The sequence below is a fragment of the Schistocerca nitens genome, chromosome 4 (genome assembly GCF_023898315.1).
Source record: "Schistocerca nitens isolate TAMUIC-IGC-003100 chromosome 4, iqSchNite1.1, whole genome shotgun sequence".
In the NCBI taxonomy this organism is placed as follows: Eukaryota; Metazoa; Arthropoda; class Insecta; order Orthoptera; family Acrididae; genus Schistocerca; species Schistocerca nitens.
This window is the reverse complement of record NC_064617.1, coordinates 334,176,178-334,191,571: the sequence shown is the minus strand read 5'-3', so window position 1 is coordinate 334,191,571 and position 15,394 is coordinate 334,176,178. Positions and strand designations below refer to the sequence as shown.

Sequence of the window (15,394 nt, the reverse complement as noted above, 5' to 3'; positions counted from 1 at the left end):
GAGTGACAGCTATAGTTACCAGGAGAATGGGAATGACAGCCCAGTATGCATGGCATGTGGAGCATCTTGAGAGAGGAAAACGGCTGACAGGTGGCAAGAAGTGGAGAGACAGATGTCACCAGATACACAACATGTCTAGGGGCATGCAAAGATAGCAGTGTGAATTGCAGGAATTGTGCATAATGAAAGGTATCATACCCTGCAGTGCAGAAATGCAAGGAAGAGGAGAGGGCAGTGCATCAAAGGAAGCAAGGAACAGCAGCATGGTGTCATAAGACACCTGAAAACGTGAAGGTATGAAGTGCTGTGCCACCCATGCAAGGAAGGAAAACAATGGCTACATCTCCATCACAAAGGCGAAGGTAGCATTAGACTCAGCCAGGGACGGCAGCAGCCAGCAGAAAACAGCTGCATCTGGTTCCATATCCTGTGAAAATAGGTGATTACACTGGGAATGCAGGCTTTATCCTCATTGCCAACTTTTATTTCCTTGGTTGTAAGGCTGAACACAAATAATTGAGGATTCAGAAGTGATGATTCCCAGGTGGTATTTCCAGTACACTTTATTACAAACTCACACATTTAAGCATAGTTAAATATAGGAGCAGATTTAGAAATAACACAAATAAAAGATCATCCTGGTCAGATATAAGGATTACATAGTCAAGAGTCCTTAATGATGCCAGTCATGATGGTCACAATTAAGCTCAACTTCACTAGCTAAATTCCATCCCTGGTAGCTACTGGCACAATGTCATGGTGAAGTGTAGACGTGGCCCCCTAGGTTGGTCTCTGATAGATGGGTCTCTGTAAGTGACTGGTGTAAAGTCCAGAACTGAGCAAAAAGTGATGCCTGCTGGCAGTTGGGCAGTGACTGCACTTGGGAGGCACGTGACCTGAGGATGCAAACTAGTCCCCTTGACTGCAGCGCCACTGTTGCTAATGTGTTTGCTACTCGTGAGCAAAGCTGGTACCTATAGTGATGCCTGCTAGTGGTCAGCATTTCAACAGATTATTTGTCAGCAATACCATCTCTGTACACACAATATACTTGTGTGGCACCCTAACACTCTCTGGAGGAGAAGCATCAGTGGTCCAGGAGCAGCTACCCACTGGTGATGGACATTGTACTGGAAGATGAAGTAGCCAACAATGGCTGGCTATAATAGAGGGTGTATCCAGTATGATGGTGACCACCAGTGGTACCAAATTCACAGCTACTGATTTCAAAAGATCATGAACCCACAAAACCCTTTCCATCCAGCCGCAAATGGGCTGGCAGGACAGTTTGTATACTCAAAGTTCAGATATTAAAACCTTCAGGTGTGTGAAATTGATTTCAGTATGAAACATCTCCCTAGCTTCTTAAAGGTCCATGCTGATCAATGGTTGAAACTCAGCAGAGCTTTTTCATGGGCAACCTCACACAGTTCTTTGGGACCTCCTGTTTCCACCCTGTAACACCAAGCAGATGCATCCACACTATTCTGTGTGGGTACCCAGTGTGGGCAAGCATATTTTGGCAGAATCTGGGGTGGATCCAAGAGTCCTTGGAAGAGCAATGGGGGTGCTAAGTAGTGTTAGTAGCTATCACAACCTGGTCAGTGGCCTCCCTCATCAGAGAGTCCATCATCTCTGCTGTCACAACCATATTGTAGTGCTCTCTACTTCTGGTCACTGAGGATAGTTGTCTGGTTCTCTCTTCTCATGAGCTGTGGAGCACCCTCATTGATCCAGTGCCAACGAAGGTCGAATCACCAGACTTGCCACATCTCACGGCAACATCTTCATTCCCAGAATTCTCTAGGACTCTGCAAATCTCTTCAAAACCAACACCATCATCGTTGGTGACCCAATATGTCTCTTGGGCACCTGTCGTCATGATATTGCCCAGCTCCTGGCCTCCTTCCACTGTTGCCTTCTGACACACTGGCCAGTCAGGTACTGGCACATCATGCTGGTTCAAGGAGGGAGAAATTTACTTCACCACCAGATGGGTGAATGGAAGATATGGATGTGTAACATTGCCCACATCCAGCAAGGAAGTTTTCAGTGGGAAAGTTGGTGACATGACAGGCCATTCATGTTAACTTCTGTAATGGGAAAATATGAGGTGGTGGGCTTGCTCTCAGTTACTATTATCTGACTTTGTCTCTGCAAGTGAACTACGACTGCTGCTGATGTTTACCTGAACCAGTTTCAACTTGTGTTGGATAGTGCTTCACCTGATGTGCATGTGGTCTCACTACAAACCTTAAGTGGAACTGTGCTTAATGTTATAATTTCCATATGGATACATAATGAAGTAGTACTGCCTGTACTTACATTAAATTTGGTTATTAATTTCCATTGGGAACTAATGCTTGTATTCTTTTTCATGAAGAACTATTTCTGTTTGTGGACTACTAGATAATTTTAATCTGTTGTTATGGAATGTTAATTGTGCTTAATAAATGTTGTTGGTCCTAATGTGAGGGTTAAAATAAAAGCCTTTTTCCACGAACATTACAGTAGGAGCACCACAACTTTATCCATTCCATAGAGTTTCACTTGCAAAAAACTTTTTTAATATTACCACTAATACTGAATTCGGGTTTTCTGCAGCTGTGATAAAAATGTCGGAAACAGTAAAGTACAGCCACTCTTTCATATAATTAATCTGGCTATTATAATGTCACAACTGTAGAAATTATTGTCCATAGAAACAGATGTATCAATGATGATGACCTGTCTGTACTGTTTCATATAGAAGAAAATGATATGCAAGACAAATTTGTCAATTTCCTCTATAGTCCTTGAACTGGTGTTTGACTTGGCATTCTCAAATTATATGAAAAAGTATATTCTCTTCATTGGCAACACTCTGGCTTGTTGTGGTTACAGTGCTGACATTGTCATAATCTGGCACTCAAATCTGATTGTTTAATGGGGATCTTTGAATTATTTCTCCTCTAAAAGACAAACTACACAACTTTATCTGTTGAGGATTTCATTACAAACTTTTAATTTGACAAAGAATTTACATTTTCATATGGAGAGAACTGTCACTCCCATCCTCAAATCAACATAAAAAGTCCTCACAAATGTTAATAACCTTTTCCTCTTTTAATCAACATTCATGGATCCCATTTGAGTAACATTTGAATTTGACAGTGTTATTCACATTGTTTCACTACACTGAATTCAACACCATGTACTCAGATCATTATACAGTCAGATTTATGGTAAACACTAACTTCAATGCTTTTTTTTAACCAGAATTCATGTGTATGTTCAATGAAAATTTTCCCTTCACAACAGCGCATGACAAATCCAGCAAAACAAACTCTTGGATAACTGAGGGTGTCAGGATCTCCAGCATTAGAAAGAAGACACTATACTTGGAAGCATATAATAAGCATTATCCAGAATTTCTCATATATGTAAACAAGTGCAAAAGAATGTTTGACAGAGTTATTAAGTAAGCAGGACAATTGGCTAACATTAAATTCTACTCATATGACATAAACAAATTAAAAACGGTATAGTGGAATGTAAAGATTGAAGTAGGTGCTGAGAAAGCTACTAATTTTAATCCTGAATTAGAAATTGATGAGAAAACTGTTAAAAACTCCACAGAAGTCTGTGAAGAATTCTACAGGAATTGTAAAACTTCAAATAAAATGGATGACTTCTCTCGTCCTCAAATGGACCCCAACATAATGCAGCACAGTTCTGCAGAATATAAATTTACTCAGGTATTTTGTCATGAAGTGACTAGCATTATAAAATCCTTAAAATCATAAATTTGTGAGCTGAGATGAAGTTCTAATAAAAATATAAAAGCAGGTTATCACAATATTACATTCCAATCTCCCTCACAATAAATCAGTCAGTTGATGAGGGCTGCTTTCCCAACAGGCTGAAATATGCAGATGCTCTTGTGGTCACTGTTGTAAAACAACATAGAAAGAAAACATTAAAGAGGTGAAAAATATTGAGATATTAAACATTACACAATGAAGTGATTGATTCCATTTCTTTTAATACAGATACAGAAAGTCACAATGAAAATATTTTTGGAAGGCTAATAGTGTAACACTGTCAACTGGAAACTGATTAATACTGTTTCTTAAATATAATCTTACTTATATTTTCACAACAAGATGTATGTGTATTATTAGTTTGTTGAACTACAACTTGGCCCATTATTTTTTTGAAATTACTCAGTACTGGCTGCATAAAGCAACAGAACCACAACATTTAAATGGGATTCTTTTAGTCCATGTCTTACATACATTTAAGGACCTTATGAAAAGGTGTTACATTTTAAAGGTATCTTCATCTTCTTGGAGCCTGAGTATATCTGATTTATTCATGAAGTAGTAGCTTGGCTGTCTCCCTTTCTGAAAAATAAAATGGCAAATGAAAATAAAATTATGTATTAATCAAAAATAAATCGTTTTTGAATTGTACTAAAGAAACAATTTTACATTTCAATTTACTATCAGAATATTTCTGAATACATTCTGTAGTGCCATAAATTATAATTCAAGCTAGTTAAACAACAAGTATGAGCTGAAATAAATTTTATACTCAGTCGTGAGTCACCATAAAGAGCTTAAGAATAGCATAACCTAACAGTGTTATGATTTTATTAAGTCATGAGACATGTACATACCAGATCCTTTGCAATTCTTCTGGCTCCTGCTCTTATGAGGAATGTACTTAGTTCTTCAACTTTTTCCACACCCATTGCATAGTGTAATGCAGTCCTTTCAAGCTGCATGCAAATGATAAATGTATGTAATACAATCATGGAATATCCTGGATGAAAAATAGATAATGGTACAGAGCAGATCACCAGCCACTACGAAGAGAACTGTCTGATAGACAATAAACAAAATATAGAATATAGTGGTGATAATTGCTTGGTTAGTGAAGTAGCAATGTGTGTGTGTGTGTGTGTGTGTGTGTGTGTGTGTGTGAGAGAGAGAGAGAGAGAGAGAGAGAGAGACTGTTGTTCATTTCTGCTTGGGCTGAAGAGTTGGGTGATCAGGTTGACCTGTGTCCTCATGAGATCCAAACTGGTCTGTACCCTCCACCCTTCCCTGACCATCCTGTATATCTACCTGCATCTACCTGCACTGATAAAATGGGGCTTCTTCACATTGTACTATGAGGCCAGTATTTCTGCATATGTACCTTAATGAAACACTACTTTAAAGCTGAATGCCTGATGGATTGGAACTTACAAGTCATATGTGTCAAAGAAATGATTCCCTACTTCTAGGCTGCAGCTCACTTCAACTATGCTAATAGTACTGATCTGTGTTACCAGGTCAGAATCAGCTTGAAAGACAAATTGGATCCTTAGGAATGTAACAAGGTCATTGCTAAAGGCTACTTCATTATTTGCATACTGAAAAATTCTCAACAGGCATCTACTCATTCCACTGGGCAGGCTCACACCTCCAGTACATCAAAGAACAAGTAGTGATGTTCATTGAGTTATGGTCAGGAACATTTGAGCAACATGTAGATACAAGGGAGCCACATCAAAATGGACATGAGTAGGGGGTTCATCAAAATACTTTCAGACTATTTCTGTACTGTTTCACTCTTGAATAGCACATGGGAAAAATGGACACTTAAATCTTTCTGGGCAAGCTATGATTTTCCTTTCCTTATTAAAATGGTAATTTCTCCCCATTTAGATGAGAGTCAACAAAGTATTTTTGTATTTGGAGAAGAAAGTTGGTGATTGAAATTTAGTGAAAATATCTCAATGCAACAAGAAATACCATTGTTTTAATGATTGCCACCCTATTCACACCTGTGCCATTCTCTTCTCTTTTTCATGGCAATAGAAAATGAACTGCTCTTCTTTTAACTTTTTTGATGCCTTCTATCAATCCTATCTGATAAGGATCCCATACTATGAAGCAATACCACAGAAGAGAGCAGATAAGTGTAATGTAGGCAATCTCTTTTGTAGATCTGTTGCATCACTGAACTGTTCTGCCAGTAACACACAGTCTTTGGTTCACCTTCCCTGCAATAGTTTCTATGTGATTGTTCCAATTTAAGCTGTTAGTAATTGTAAACCCTAGGTATTTAGTAAAATTGACAGCCTTTAAATTTATGTGATTTATCATGCAACTGAAATTTAGTGAATTCGTTTTAATACTCATGTGGATGACCTCACACTTTTTGTTGTTTAGAGTCAGTTGCCACATTTTGCACCATACAGATATCTAGTCTAAATAACTTGGCAATTCTTCTTTTAATGACATAAGTGGGCAGTAAGCAACACCATCATCTGCAAACAATCTCATAGGCAGCTCAGATTGTCTCTTAAATCGTTTATACATATTAGAAACAGCACAGCATCTGTAACACTTCCTCAGGAAGCACCAGATAACACATCTGTTTTTCTCAGTGGTTTTCTGTCAGTTACTATGAAATGTGATCTTTCTGACAGGAAGTCACAAATTCAGTTGTGTAACTGTGATGATACTTCATAGGCATGCCATTTTATTAGAACTGTTTGGGAGGAATGGTGTCAAAAGCTTTCTCTAAACCTAAAATTAAGGAAGTAGTTTTTATACCATGTCAACAGCACTCATTACTTTCTGAGAATAAAGTACAAGTTGTGTTTCACAAGAATGATATTTTCTAAATCCATGCTCACTGTGTCAATAGTCAGTTTTCTCATTTGGACACATATGTTCCAAAATCCTAGTGCAAATCAATGCCAGTGACATGTCTGTAATGCAGTGCACTACTTCCATTTCCTTTCTTGTGTATTTGTGTAATCTGTGCAACTTGTATATGGATGAAATATATGGATCTATTAGATCAGAATACCCTGAAAGGAACCTAATTAGTTTTCAGTCTGGATTGGAAGCTTTGCTTTTATTAAGTGCCTTAAGTTGTGCGTTGCTAGGTATCTACTGTTAAGATTCTCATCTTGTCAGCTATTTTTATTTGAATTCTGGAATGTTTACTTTGTCTTTTTTGATGAAGAATTTTTTAAAAACCATGTTTAATATCTGTATAAGTGTTTATTTGGTCCAGTAAATCTTACATCTACAGTGCAGCACATCTGATATTGGACAGGTCAGTGCAAATATATCTCCATTTTTACAGTAATGAATATATTTTTTTCAGATGTGACAACTTTACTAGAAAATTACAACTAAAAACATGAATAAACTAATATTAATGATTACAGTCTTTACATGCTACAAGTAGGTAGTCATTTTTACACAATTTTTTAAAGTGATAAATAACGTGGCTCTCAAGAATTTTGGTGGAACTCTTCCAGACTATAGAAGCAATGTGTTAATAGATATTCCTTTAATACTGCTTTAATTTATTTTAGATCATTTATTACTTTAATTTATTTTGGCAACTTAATGTAAATAATTTTGCCATAGTGTAGTGTTCCTTTCTGGTGCAAACTGGTTTTTATTTGGAGCATGTGGAAGTAAGTTTTCTGTCTTGTGTCATGTTGATGCAGTTTTTCATTTTTGAGGAGGACACTATGATTTGTTATTGCATATTGCTTAGTGAACATTGCACTTTCAAAGATGTAAATACATGGAAAAGGAATAATCCCCATCCTTTTAAATAGTGGGATGCAGGGTTTGTTCCTTATTTTTCTAGCCATGATTCTCACTATCCTTTTATGCATCCTGAAGAGTTTTATGCAGGATGACTAGTTTGTGGTGCTGTTGTCAGTAACATTAACATTGCTATCCACAGTGTAGATATTGATTGTATCTTGCCATTGCTGTACTTTACATAAAACCAATGTATCTCTTTGAATTTTCTGCCAGATTTTGAGACAGATTTTCATTGTAGAAACTATTAAAAGCATCTCACATTGAAGTCCACACAAAATTTCAAGCTTTTGTAAAACATCAGCACACTTGGATACTAAGACCCTTTTGAGCAAGGAAAGAAGAAGTCAGCATTATTTACACACACACACACACACACACACACACACACACACACACACACACACACACACACACACACACACATACAAATCCTTTTCTGTCTGACTTGGTTGCTATTTTTCAACCACCCCTAACACATCATCACACCAAATTTCTAAAGCATATGCTGAACATATGGTTAGAGAGACTGAATAAACTCACTACCAACAAGTCTGTGAATTCACAGCATAACAGAAATTCCATCTTCATGAAACTCTTACCTACCGATACTCACAATGCCAACCAGTATAATACTTTTTGTATTGACCTGTATGTGCAGACCTGACTGGGTAATGCATTTATTCCAATTGTTTGGGGCTAGGAGCTAACATGAGGAGGGATGATTCACACAATGACAATGATGAATGCAGCTGCAGATTCCGTTTTGATGATTATGACAACAGTAAAATCCCACCAAATACATCATTACTGAAGTGGAAGAAGCTGATGGCAAATCTGACTTGTCATTTGAGCAAAATTAGTCAAGGCATTGACTTCTTTCAAGTGGCTTTGTATTCTGTTAATTGTTTTTTCATTAGGAGTAATTTGCATTTTTAAAATATCCATGTAGCTGGTAAGAAATGGCATAATGTCAGATGTAATGGCAATTTTATAGGGTCATTGCATAGATCAAAAACTATGATTTTCTGTGTAGTTATTGATCTATACTGAAAATAGATCTCATTGAAGACAGTAAGGAAGGAGGTGACCTTAGGGTTCTAAACGTAGCAAGTTTAGAAGTATCTGCCACAAAGAAGCTGCAGTTTTTGCCATTTTTACATGGACTTAGCAGATATGATGGTGGGGAGGGGTGTTGTTGCTGTTAAACGTTGACCATAACAGGTACCTACCATTATCCTTTTGAAAAAATTATGCTAAAACTTGTCCCTTTAACTTTTTTGATGATTTTGCTGTATTTTAGTACACTTTACAAGAGAGGTTTAAGGTATTTTTGCATCCAATGCTAGGGGAAAAAATGTCAAAATTTCAGTTTGATGGCTCCTCCTAAACTAGCACAAGGTTCTCTAGGTCACAAATTTGGATTCTACATTGCAGTACACTACATACAATATTTAAAATTCAGAAAATTTGGAACTTTTGTACAGTCCAATGTACCTGCTGATTTGATAATTAGTGTATGAATGAGTAAATGAGTATAAACTGACTTTGTGTGTTTTCTCCCTTCAAAACAGTGCTTTTAACACATATATCTCCTTCAGTATTACACTGAGCTGTATTCTGTGTGTAAAGAGCTGTAAATCTGAGATGAATGTTCTTTCAATGTTTCGGATAAAAATTTGCTATCTTTTTAGAGCAAATTTCTATGAAATCTTTAGGTAAGTAATCCAAATTGGAGAATATGTGAATTCTTTCACAACTGTGACTCTAACAAGGTCTAAAGTTTTGTTTTAGAAAAATATAATTAGCAGAAATGACTTTTATCTGGCTTCACAAGAAAGATAAAAGATTTTCAATCATTCATTTATTTACATTTAACATATTAACTATTTTTATCATCAAGCAGTTTTATCTCTTGGATTTACAGTCTGCTTTGTTCAAGCACTTCATCTGCTCCACATGTTTCTCTGCAATGTATAAATATTTGACTCTGAGTTCAGTGCTCATTGTACATATCATATAATATTCAGTAGAATGATATCCACTCTTTTCTAATCATGTTTTCCCCATGTGAGTGTTTCTTGGTGTTTGTGAACTAAGTCCCCAAAAATTCTGTCTAATAAAAAGTTTGGCATGTTTAGTGACTTGTTTAATTTCAGTATTTTTTGTTGTCTCTGAATACTGGTGATGGTTATTCCAATATCACACATCAGCCTGGCAGACAGAGGGTAGTACAGTAGCTATACAGGATTGTAGTTTTAAATTTAAAAAAAAAATATGTTCAGCCTTTCTTCTTGTTGTGTTCTGACTTGACAATGGAGTGATCCATAAGAGATGAGATGACAGGTTTTGTCATTCACTAACTTTACATAGGACCAAAATGTTCTACTATTTTCTGAAATATGATAGTCAAAATTTTCATTAGATTCAGCATAGATCAACTGACAATCTCTTCTGATCTGAAAGAGTCATAATCTGTTTTCTCAATATTTCCCAAATGATAACTTTGCTGTATTTTATTCCTCACTTGATACACGTTTATTCAGAATGGAATTTACAACTCTTCGCTATCTCTCACTTTTGATCTAAATGGTACTAGTATGCCTGAAATATTGATAGGATGTAAGTGATTGTGTATTAGATATACCAGATACACAAATCTTCTATAACCTTCTTGATAAATATGTTGTCCACATTTATTATCACCACGCTAAGACTAGCATTGAGATCACTAAGCTTTGTCTCTCTGCTGGCACTGCAAATAAAGACTGCTAAATTTTTATTATTATTTATGTTCATCATCAGATGGAATGCATTGTGACTTCTATATTCGTGGATGTGTAGTTACATGTTTACTGTTACACATATTCATAGATGTAGTCACATGTTTAGAGAATCACATTGTTGTTAAAGTAGTCAGGAGCAACAGAGGCAGAGGGGGAGGGGATGGGGGAGACAGAGAGAGAAAGAGAGAGAGAGAGGGAGAGAGAGAACTTGTTAACTCTTAAAAAGATGTTGTCTAAAAACTATTAAATTTTCCATCTCTTCTATGCACTGCTCACTGATAAGGAACTGATGATCTATCTTTAGACTTATTTTATTCTACTCCAAATTTTCCATCAGTACATATTTCAGTGTTCCTTACTTTATTTTATTCTGCAGCAGGTGTAGCTGTTTTATTGATTACATGCCACTCATATATCAGCACCTATAATGACTCTGCCTGTAAATGTCTTATAATGTTGTGATTCATTTATGCACTAGTGCTATACCAATTATCTTTCTCTTTTTTCCTTTTGGATAACTGTTATTTGTATGGCACATAGCTGGCTGTAATACTTAATGAATGGAGTAAATAAGTACAAGTTGGAACGGAATGACATACTTACATTATCTCCGGTTTTCAGTGTTGTAGGAAATCTATCAGTCAGAAACTGTGTGATCTCTTCATCTTGACACAGTACAGCTATATGCAGACTGCTTCGACCATATATGTTCTTTGCAATAGCAAGAAGTTCTGCATCATCTGCTTCAAGAAGCTCACGAACTCTTAAAAGATTCCCCTGACGTACGGCATTATGAAGCTCCTCTCTTCTTTCCTATCACAACAATGCATTTTACTTCTACAAGTGCAAACTTTTTTGTTATGTTTCGATTTACCCATAACATTTAGTTATTAATTGCCTTTATTAATAAATACAAACCTCAAAGTCAGATATAGACTGCAAAAATTGTAATGTCTCAGGCTGCTCACTTTGTGCTACTACCTCAATTATTGACAGTCCATCATCATTTTCGACATCAAGTATATGATCATAACCCTCTAGCAGAAGCTCCATAAGCTTCTCCCTCTCTCCTGGAATAAGAATTTGGAAACAGCATAATTACTTCTCACCCCAACTCACAAAATAACAATAAAACTCTACTCGGACTGGAAGAAGAGAAAGAACATTAAAAATAGAAACATGGAATATACTAAGTAAGGTGTTTCCCATATCCAGCCTTGGTTTTTACAATCAGCGTGTTATTTTATAATAAATAATTTATCTGCTTCCATAGAGACACTGAGATAAGAAAACTAAGTGTAAGTAATAACTGTCCATTTCAAATGTAGATAAGAAATTTTAAAACAATGGGAACTCCAGATAGGAACTTCAGCAAGGTAGGAAAAGACAGATTGCTACTTACCATAAAGAAGGCACAATTAAATGACACTTACATACAACTCTCGGTCACAACTTTCATCAGTAAAAGAGTGACACACACCATTCATACACACAAGCAAGCACCCCTCATGCATACATGACCACCAACTCCAGCACCTCGGGCTGGAATGCAGCTATCACATGGGATGCAAGCAGCAATCTGAAGGGGGCAGGGAAGAGTAAGTGATAGCAGTGTATGGGTGGGAAAAGAGAGACGAGCAATGTCTGGTGGAGTGTTCAGGGACAAGAACGCCAACAGATGCTGCATCGGGAGGTTCTGGGGCAGGGAGTTGGGGAAAAAAAATTAAAAAGGGAGTGGAGAGGGGAAAGATGGACGGATGCATAGGCAGAGGGCAACAAATAAACAGAGTTGGAGATGAGAATGGGGAGGAGATGATAGGACAGAGGGGGCAGAAAATGTTGGGTGGGGGCTGTGGGGGGCAGTAGTTACTGTAGGTTGAGGCCTGGATAAATGGTAGTGGAGAACGTGTTGTAACGATAACTCCCATCTGTACAGTTCAGAAAAGCTGGCGGTGGAGAGAAGGATCCAGATGGCTTGGGTAGTGAAGCAGACATTTAAATCAAGTGTTTAGTGTTCAGCTGCATGTTGTGCTACAGGGTGGTCTACTTTGCTCTTGGCCACAGTCTGACAATGCCCGTTCATCCTAGTGGCAGCTGGTTGGTAGTCATACCAATATAAAAAGCTGTGAAATGATTGCAGCAGAGTGGTAAATGACAAAGCTGCTTTCACAGATGGCCTGATCCCTGAAGGGTGACCTGCAATTGGACGTGCTGAGTGAATGGATTGGCCAGGTTTTGGACCTGGGTCTTCCACAGGTATACGATCCTTGTGGCAAGGTGTTGGGATTGAAAGTGCCATAGGGATGGACTAGGATACTGTGGAGGTTGGGTGGGTGACAGACCGCCACTTTGGGGGAGGAGGGGGGGTATCTCAGGTAGGATGTCCCTCATTTCAGGGCATGATGATAGGTAACCAAACCTGTTGTTCAGTTGTTCCAGTCTGGGGTGGTAGTGGATGATGAAGGGGACACTCCTTTGTGCTGGTTCTTGGGAGTGATGGGTGGATTGGGGTGTGAAGGCAAATGGCACAGAAGATCTGTTTGCGGACTAGGTCTGGGGGATAGTGCCTGTCTGTGAAGGCCTTGGTGAGACCCTCAGCATACTGAGCAAGGGAGTTTTTGTCACTGCAGATCCGCTGTCCCTGGGTAACCAGGTTGTATAGGATGGATTTTTTGGTGTGAAAGGGATGACAACTTTCAAAATGCAGGTACTGTTGGTGGTTGGTGGGTTTAATGTGGACAGAGATGCAGATGGAGCCATCAGAGAGGAGGAGATCAACAATTAGTAAGGTGGCATGCTGGGTTGAGGAGGACCACATGAACAGAGTGGCAGAGAAGGTGTTGAGGTTGTGAAGGAATGAACATGGAGTGTCTTGGCCCAGAGACCAGATCATGAATATATCATTAACGAACCTGAACCAGATTAGGATGGTTCAAATGGCTCTGAGCACTATGGACTCAACCGCTGAGGTCATTAGTCCCCTAGAACTTAGAACTAGTTAAACCTAACTAACCTAAGGACATCACAAACATCCATGCCCGAGGCAGGATTCGAACCTGCGGCCGTAGCGGTCCTGCGGTTCCAGACTGCAGTGCCACTTCGGCCGGCCCAGATTAGGAGCTTGATGTTTTAGGAGGCTAGGAAGGTCTCCTCCAGATGACCCATTAGATAAGAAATTTTGTTTCGTATGTGAAGATCATAATTCTCTACAATTCTCAACTGAAGTTAATGTCATGGTAAAGGGTTCTGTTACAAAATATTATGTATACCTTAGCACCAAATCTAATCAAATTTTTATTATCACACAACATGCCCCATACAGTGAAATATAGGACACAGGTGAAACAATTCTAGGGTAATAAAACATACAGTGTTATTTCTTTATCCAGATACTGTTTTAGTTGTTTATTATTAATAAGATCTTCTACACTACAGTAGCACTTATTTGTTGAGTGTTTTCAGTAATTTTTAGATTTGGGTCACACTTAACTCTTACAGGTTTCATTTACAAATTTCATGCCCATATAATGAGGAGTTTCTTCATATAGTTTTAGTCTGTAGCTATGTACCATGTAACTTGCCCCATGTCTAGTCTCATGCTGAGGCACAAACAGTTGCTCTCAAAAAATTGTAGGTTTCTCTTTGGGGAAATGAGAGTCTCATGTACATACAGACTTGGAGTTGACATCAGATTTAACTTTATGGACAATGGTGTGCAATGTTGTTTTGTTTAAGCTCCCACCATAGCTCTAATGACCTTTTTCTGTAGTCTAAAAGCTTTGAGTAGATTAGTTTTCTGAGATAATTATATTGCATCTAATGAACAGAAGAAAAATATGAATGATATACAGTTTTTCTACAGTAAACGCAGTGATTTTATATAAAACATATGTGGGACTGTTCAGATGACTCAATATGCTGTCCACGTGACTACCTCACAACACTTTTTTTTGTAGTAATATTACACCAGGAAATTTGACAATTAGCAGTGTTCAGTTTTTTGTCTATATTCAGTATTATATTTCACTTGCACATTGTGTACATTGTTTTATGGTGAAACAAACAGTTTCCATTTTTGCATAGTTTGGTTTCAAGGTATTATTTTTGACCCAAGTCTGTAATACCCAAGAGCCTGCTCAGTGTGGCAGAGTAAAGTTTCATCAGTTAACAGCACACTATTGCTGTTGAGTCATCTGCATAGAGGATGCCATCAGAATGAATCTGGCTTGGCATATCACCAATGTAATATCATAATACTAAGGGCCCTAATACAGAACTTTGTGGAATGCCTAATTGTGTGTGTTTCCAGCCAGACAGGAATTTTTTGCCATTGATTTAAACAGGTACGCTTTTTAATGTTTGCTAAATAAAATGGCATCCAACGAAGAGAACTACCTTGAAAACAATAGTTTGTTGAGAAGCTGGCCATGATTTATAGCATCAAAACCTTTGATGAGGTCATAAAAGGCACCGAACACATATATTCTACTATTAGGAATCTGTTTACTTTTGTGACCACTTTATTTATTGCATGGGTTGTGTTGCAGTCTTTAATGATACAGTATTGTTTGCATATAATAATGCCGTGGGATGAATGACAATTTTCTAACTGATCACTAGGATTGGGATTTTAATGAGAACTCATTTTTTTCCCTGAAATTCAGGGTGAATTTTACGACAATTTATGCATTATCCAGGTACTGTAGCATAGAAAAATGTATTTTTATTGTGCATATAAAGCCATATTTACATCTTTTTTAGTAAAGATCATATCTCAACCACCTTTGGTTATGATAGGTCATATTATGGCCAACTTTTCTAAAAAAATGCATATTTTTGTTGTAACTTTAAGGCCACAAGAAGAAAAACATGAAAATGTTGCACACATGGTGGTGTTTTGGTGGTATTGTCACAAATAAGCACAACCATTACTACAAAGCATTATTTATTGGGACTATAGGTGGCAAGCATGGTCCCTTCAAAAGGGCATGGCCACTTTCC

At 37.6% G+C, this 15,394-nt stretch overlaps 1 protein-coding gene across 1 annotated transcript in view; it reads right to left on the bottom strand.

Annotated features, from left to right (window-relative positions):
- Nucleotides 1-337: 337 nt before the first annotated feature.
- Nucleotides 338-15,394, bottom strand: part of LOC126252290 (uncharacterized) — a 63,746-nt gene continuing 48,689 nt past the window's right edge. The window contains exons 5-9 of the mRNA XM_049953171.1: nucleotides 11,312-11,463; nucleotides 10,997-11,206; nucleotides 4,661-4,762; nucleotides 1,778-1,957; nucleotides 338-427 (exon numbers count right to left, since the gene is read on the bottom strand). Coding sequence (XP_049809128.1) covers nucleotides 338-427; nucleotides 1,778-1,957; nucleotides 4,661-4,762; nucleotides 10,997-11,206; nucleotides 11,312-11,463 — 734 coding nt within the window. The remainder of the gene's footprint in view (nucleotides 428-1,777; nucleotides 1,958-4,660; nucleotides 4,763-10,996; nucleotides 11,207-11,311; nucleotides 11,464-15,394) is intronic.